The following is a 6,883-nucleotide window of genomic DNA, read 5'->3' as shown; positions in this document are numbered from 1 at the left end:
AGGCACGTTTTCAACCGTATTAGAGAGGGAGTGGTCGGCTATGATGACTACTTCGAGTGCAAAGAGGATGCCGTCGGCAATATTGGTTTCTCCTCTTATCAGAAATGCACTGCCGCCATCCGAATGCTTGCATACGGAGTGCCCGGTGATCTATTGACGAGTACGTCCGTATGAGCGAGTCTACATGCCTAGAGTCCCTGTATAAGTTCTGCAAGGTTGTGATTGTTGTGTTTGGCCCTGAGTACTTGAGAGAGCCGATAGCTGAAGATACAGCCCGTTTGTTGGCGATGAATGCCAGGAGGGGCTTCCCGAGGATGCTTGGCAGCATAGACTGCATGCACTGGGAGTGGAAGAACTGTCCTTCTGCTTGGCAAGGGCAGTATAAGGGACATGTCAGGGTTTGCACTGTCATACTAGAGGCCGTGGCGTCTCAAGATCTCTGGATCTGGCACTCTTTCTTTGGCATGGCTGGATCACACAATGATATCAACGTGCTTCAGCGCTCGCGGTGTTTGCTAGGCTTGCCGAATGCAACAGCCCACCGGTGAACTTTACTGTCAACGGCCACAACTACGACAAAGGGTACTATTTGGATGACGGTATATATCCTCAGTGGACCACTATTGTCAAGACAATACCCAACCCGTCGGAGATAAAAGGAAAAGATTTGCCCAAGAGCAAGAGAGTGCTAGAAAGGATGTCGAGCGTGCCTTTGGTGTTTTGCAATCTCGATGGGGCATTGTCCGGTATCCCGCTAATACTTGGAGCACGCAGAAACTATGGGAAGTGATGACTGCTTGTGTGATCATGCACAATATGATCGTAGAAGACGAGCGCCCGGAACGTATGTACGACCAAGGCTTTCAGTTTCAGATGAGAATTTTGTGCCTGAGCATGGAGTAGCGGCAACATTTGAGCAGTTCACTCAGTTTCATAAAAACATGCGTGATTGGGAAACTCACGTGCAACTGCAAAATGATTTCGTTGAGTATATGTGAACTCATGTTGGCAATCAATAGATGTATCTTCTTTTATTCGTTTGCAAAACTATGTGAAACATTTTTTTATTTGTATTTGGCCTGTAAAACTATACTATTTATTTTTATTTTTGACTATGAAGACAGTAGAAAAGGTTCCTAACTATACTATTTATTTGAGCGGCTAAACTATTTTGCTTGTTGCCACGTCTGTACATATGGGTCGACGCGTTGAGCGCGCTGCCGACCCATATGAAAACAGGTCAGACGCCGGGCGGGTGGCTGACCCAAACAGACAAAAAGCAAATGAAGTCATCATCCGTTTGGATCGGTCCGTTTGGGTTGCTCCAATAAGAGTAGTAGAGATTGATCTTCTCGCAGGTTAGATTTCCGTTGTGAGTCACACACTCGCAGATCTGGTAGGAGTAGTGCTTCAGATAGCGGACCCAACCAGGGTAGACCAGGATAGTGTGTATTCAGTCAGTGCAGAGCAGAGCAAATCAAATCAGACAAAACACGATGGCATCAGCAGCGCCATTCTCCGGCAGTCTCCTTTGCCTGACAAAACCAGGAACACCACAGCCCCCGTGCTTCTCCCCTCCGCCGTCTCGCTCCCACTTCCACCTTCGAACCCGACCCCCCAAGGCAAAGAGGCCAGTCGCCGGAGCCATCGCCTCCTCTTCCATGGCGGCAGCCCAGCCACAGACGCGCGATGGCCAGCAACAAGGGGCGGAGGAGGCCATGAAGCTGCTGTTCGTCGAGATGGGCGTCGGGTACGACCAGCACGGACAGGACATCACCTCCGCCGCGGTGCGCGCCTGCAAGGATGCCATCTCCTCCAACTCCATCCCCGCCTTCCGCCGCGGTAACCCAATCGCCGAACACCTCCCCGGCACACAAAGCGTTTACTCGGATCATCAGCTGACCCTGCTTTTGGTGCCGATTGCGTCCGCAGGGTCGATACCAGGGGTAAACAGTGAGCAGATGAAGCTGCAGATTAAGCTGGGTGTCCCGAGGCCGGTGCAGCATCTGTTGGACTTTGAGAGAATCAAGGCCGTCTTCCCCTAGTGAGCATTTTCTCTGCCTTTTCTTTGTTTCTATGAAATCTTCAAACTTGACCGTTCAAGGGCTGGAACTAGAATCAAGTGCAATGCTCCATTGTGATGGGCTCTTATTTATGACAAGAAAATTTTCACGGTCCTAGGTTAGTGCTGGCTCAGTCATTAGAGTGAGGTATATATTCCTTATTGCAGAGCATGCGTATTTCAATCTTGGTTAAGGGAATTAGTCAAAATGCCTATTATACCGTCTGGGCGTGAATGGCAAAGCTGCCAAAGTTTTATCAAGCAGCACAACAGAAGGATGTGTGGTCAGTAATGTACTGAGTGATTTAGAATTCTCAACACCACCATGTGTTTCAGATGTGGAAGATTTTATTCAGGTCAGAAAACATTACCACCACGTGTACTAGCAAGTGTAAGTAACAAGGTGGCCAAACCAAGGCTAGTGTCTCATTAAATGTTCAACTTTATGAGGCATTATGCAATGTGAGGTAAGATAACAGTCAACATCACGAAAGCACCTTATGTGGATATACAGGAGAGCAATCATGCGATTTACATGACTTGTCGAGAAGATATACTTGCAAGAGTTGAATATTGCATATTGCGTAGTACTCATACAGTTCCTAAAAGCTATAGGCATTCTTGCATGCTATATTTACTAATTGGGGGCTCTTTTTAAGCCACCACTTCTCTAGAGGAATTTATTAGAAGTTTTCAAAAGGAGATCATCTGACTATTGGTTTGATAATACTCCCTCTGTCTCAAAATGTAATAGTGTCAAAAAACGTCTTACATTTTGAGACAGTACAAGGACCCTCAGATATTTGTAATAGTTTTTGTTGTACACGATAGCAGAAGTGCTACTTGCACATGATACATGGTACACGTGAAGTTGATTCGTCCCTCGACAAAAGAGTCCAACCAGTCATAGTTAATCAGAGGAGAGAAAAGTTTTGACGGACACATTGCCCTATCGGATGGATACAACAACTATTCCATAGATGTCATGATATTGTGCGTACCTATCAAGTTGAACCATCTGTCAAAAAGAAAAATGAAACTGAATAATCGTAATTAGCAGGAAGAAAGCTGCTGTTGGTCATGTTCCCTAATAGGATAGATAGTTATGTGTTGGCACAAGTACGAGGAGGCTGCTAAGAAATAGTATGCATCTATCTTATACTTCTGAAAAGAGGGTGAAATTTCCTGTATTAATAAGAGACGGACAGGATCTATGATGGATGCTATGTATTTTTTTTCACCACCCATTGATTGTGGTATATGCTGGAATAATGTAAGGGAAAAACAAATAAAACTTCCCCGAAACTAAATGTTGTGTGTAGCATAGCCATTCCATCTATAGAAGAGAACGTCTCATAATTCTCAATCAATATTGCCTATGTAGAAAGTGGTATATGTTAATGTTACATCAAGATTATGTCTGTCTTAGGTATCATATATACACATATTCTCAGATTAAGTAAACAGTTGGAAATCCATTCTGATTAAGTAAATAACAGGCGAGCATCCTCATCAATTTTGAACATAATACATGTGCCGTGATTTCAGTTCATTGGTCTTTTTAAATCGTCCTTGAATTTAACAAATGTGTCAAATTATCCATTAGACTACAGATAAGTGTACCAATCCTAGATAGAAATCTAACAAATCAATCTTGGTTGACAAGAAAAAACAGTTCTTGGAAATCCTAGGTCATTGGGCTGCAAGACTTCCGAAAATTGGAAGTAAAACAATTGAGAATGACAAATTGACAATACAATTAAGTAAATCTAATTGTAGTAATAGAATTTATCTTTGGGTAGCAATTTAAAAGTATGAAGGGCGGGCCGGGCACAGTGGTAGTCTCTCTCCATTTGTGGCCTGGCGGCCTGGGTTCAAACCAGCCTCTTTGCAGAATTATTATGCAAGGGTAAGGTTGTCTAGAAATTCCCTTCCCCAGACCCCACTTTGTGTGGGAGCTTTCAGCACTGGGTACGCCCTTTAGCAATTAAAAGTATGATATGTTTTCAGTAATATTCTTTCAATGTATTCCTATATATCTCAGTATCTCACATATAACAAATTCTGTAAATTGTTGTACTGTGATGTGATTTAAAAATTATAGCCATCCAGTTACATGGGGCTGATGACTAGGGCTTAGTTTGGCAGCACAGTTTTTAGAAAACCGTGGTAATTCAAAACTACAGTGTTCCAATGTGCGGGCAAGGAATCTACAGTTTCTTAAACCGTAGTTTTTTTCAGTTTTACCAAAACTACCGAGGTGTTTGGCTGGTGCTGTTTTACCATAATTTTGACCGGTTGTTACGTGTGGATGGCAACTGAACCTAACTCAGCTACACTAAAGGAGTTACACGACCGGACTAATTAGCGTTTGCTAACGGCCGCAGGCTGCATGCAGTCGCCATGCATGAGGTCAGCACGTCTGCACCTAGATGCTAGTATCTTTAGCAGCCTGAGTTTTCACTTGTATGTCTATCCCTGCCTCCTGTACTTCTAGCAAGTATGTGTCACCTAATCTAGCACCTGGATTTGCGCATTGCACAGGTGGCTGATGTTTAAGGCTTCAACTAACACACCTATATGTATTCTGCTTCAAATGAACACGCCATTGCAAGGTATGTTAATCTTCACGAAAAAAAAGTCCTGCTTTACGAATGTGATCTACGACAAGTTAGCATGTGTGTTCTATTATCAATCATTTTTGGGGGAATCCTCTAAAACTTTATGCCTGATATGTGATATGCACATCTTAGCAGGCGCGTTTTATTGTAAATCGGAATGTTTGGTAATTTTTTGGCATGCTAACGTAGGGAAGATGACTAATTGGCTATCATCGAAGCTTTGTATGCTAGTGATAGAACTTCGGCCAATCACACACGTATTCATACATCCATCCTTACGGGAGACCGAATTGAGATGTAAAAGAGATTTTCAGATGGAGAAGTATATTTTTCGTAACTTGGTCCAGTGCCTTTGAGAGGGATGCCATCTAAGAGATACAAATTTTGTCTCGGTGGAAGAACAGGTAGGCATATTTCTTTATGCCGTTTCGAACAGTGCAACCAATTGTACACTCCAAGGGCAATTTCAGCATAGTGGTGAGACCATAAGCCGCTATTCCAATATTGTGTTGAACGCACTCATGATATTTTCTGGAAGTGTAATACAGTTGCCTCCAATTAATGTTCCTTTCAAAGTTGCAAGCAATCCAAAATTTATGCCATATTTCATGGTATTATTCACAGTAAACTCACCACAGTTGAGTAATATTAGTGTCACAAAGGCTTGGATATAAGCGCATCATAATCGACAATAGCTAACTTGGGAGTTAGAGGGCTTGCCTAGGATATCTGATTCCGAGGCTTTAATTCAGTGGAGTTACTGAACTACTGATAATTTGCATCTTGATGTACCACATGACATGTTATACTCCCCCTTTTAGAACATAATATCTCATATCCTTTTTTTCGTTATTTGTAGTGGTGAGATCACCAGCTGCGAGGTCGTTGACGGCGGGATGATCTGTTCAAGTGGAACATGCATCGAAGCAATGGGAGATAAAAACGATGACTGCTATATTGTCAATGCTGCAGTCTACGTCGGTTACTAATGCTAGCCTGGAGGAATTGTTGTCTTGGAACAGTGGAAAAATTGAAAAAAAAAACGGCCGGGAGAGGGGAACTGGAAATTCTCGTAAGCAATAAGTATGTATAACTGTTATGCACAGAGAAAGGGCCAAAATAGGGGGAGACCATGAAGCCTCCCCGTAGTCCTGCTGCCCGTCGCCGGTTATCTTACCCTAAGAGGCTAAGAAGGCAATCTCGCGGTGAGCTCCATTGTTGGAGTTCATTGGAATTGGCCTGTACATTGTCATCTCGTGTTGTATGGTATGGGGAGCTTGAGGATGTTGACCGCATTCTCTTCTTTTTGTGCCGTGTGATCGGCTGAGAGGTTGCCCTGAAGTATTGCCTTGCTACTAGGTCCACGGACTCATTCAAACCCAATTTGTCTTAAGCTGGGAGAATGGAGTCTTGTCTTCTTTCTGCTGCAGTTATGGCTCGGGTGGTCTTGCCTTTGTGGCTGCTAACCAGGAATCATGTGGTGGTCCGTGGATTCACCTCTGCATCCAGTTACACAAGTTGAACATATGGGGCTGGCCTCGGCAAAGCGCGTGCAGTCAGTAGGAGCTGAAGGTGTGCTGGATCTGTACAAGATTCAAACCGCGCTACTTAAAAATAGACTGGCGGGCATTTAGGAAATACTGTAGCACCAAGATGGCAGAGGAAGTAGTGGGCAATGCCTACGAAAATACAATGATGCACATTGTTCCATGTAAATGGACTTGTGGACTTTTAGCAAATAGTCAAGAGGACAATGCCTACGAAAATACAATGGTGTAGATGGTTCCATGTGAATAGACTGGTGGACATGTGCACCCATTATGAACAGTAGAATCTAAAAAATAGCAATCAAATCCAAACGATTGTAAAATTTTAGGCCATCAAACTTAATTGACTGTTCTACTCACACATGAAATTTCGTGAATGAATGTCGTATTCTTAGTGAAGGAAAAAACCGGACCTCCAAATTACTTCAAACATGATCTTTTTTATAGCACTGATTTTCTTTTGTGCCTAGAATACCCCCTATGTCATTTCTTCACGCAAGTTTACACGCGAGTAGAACAACGATCATGTATGTTACAAAAATAATAATTCAAATTCGCCTGATTTTTCTAGCATTTTTATGATTTTAATATTCATGATGGGGGTGTGTGTGGAATCATGTTCCAAAAATCCGTGCCCCCAAAACCTATAATTA

At 43.1% G+C, this 6,883-nt stretch overlaps 1 protein-coding gene across 3 annotated transcripts; it reads left to right on the top strand.

Annotated features, from left to right (window-relative positions):
- Nucleotides 1-1,397: 1,397 nt before the first annotated feature.
- On the top strand, nt 1,398-5,990 carry LOC125544200. Of its 3 annotated transcripts, none has more exons than XR_007299316.1 (5): nt 1,398-1,842; nt 1,933-2,044; nt 4,396-4,474; nt 4,607-4,677; nt 5,543-5,620. XR_007299316.1 is itself a non-coding variant. In XM_048707792.1 (3 exons), exons 1-3 carry the CDS (start codon nt 1,497-1,499, stop codon nt 5,670-5,672), a joined length of 588 nt encoding a protein of 195 aa, XP_048563749.1. In that variant the 5' UTR covers nt 1,404-1,496; the 3' UTR covers nt 5,673-5,990. The 3 variants fall into 3 exon arrangements, 1 of the variants encoding a protein (XP_048563749.1); XR_007299317.1 differs by having other exon boundaries at nt 4,873-5,620; XM_048707792.1 differs by lacking the exons at nt 4,396-4,474; nt 4,607-4,677 and having other exon boundaries at nt 1,404-1,842; nt 5,543-5,990.
- The last annotated feature ends 893 nt before the right edge of the window (nt 5,991-6,883 follow it).

Source organism: Triticum urartu, chromosome 3 (assembly GCF_003073215.2).
Source record: "Triticum urartu cultivar G1812 chromosome 3, Tu2.1, whole genome shotgun sequence".
In the NCBI taxonomy this organism is placed as follows: Eukaryota; Viridiplantae; Streptophyta; class Magnoliopsida; order Poales; family Poaceae; genus Triticum; species Triticum urartu.
The sequence above is the reverse complement of the archived record's forward strand: the minus strand, read 5'-3'. Positions and strand labels throughout refer to the sequence as shown.

What these genes read in the sequence shown, in the direction of transcription:
- LOC125544200 (XM_048707792.1), top strand. Translation starts at nt 1,497, where the DNA reads ATGGCATCAGCAGCGCCATTCTCCGGCAGTCTCCTTTGCCTGACAAAA. An exon ending in CATCCCCGCCTTCCGCCGCG is followed by an intron (nt 1,843 to 1,932) that starts GTAACCCAATCG and finishes TTGCGTCCGCAG; the next exon opens with GGTCGATACCAGGGGTAAAC. An exon ending in ATCAAGGCCGTCTTCCCCTA is followed by an intron (nt 2,045 to 5,542) that starts GTGAGCATTTTC and finishes CGTTATTTGTAG; the next exon opens with TGGTGAGATCACCAGCTGCG.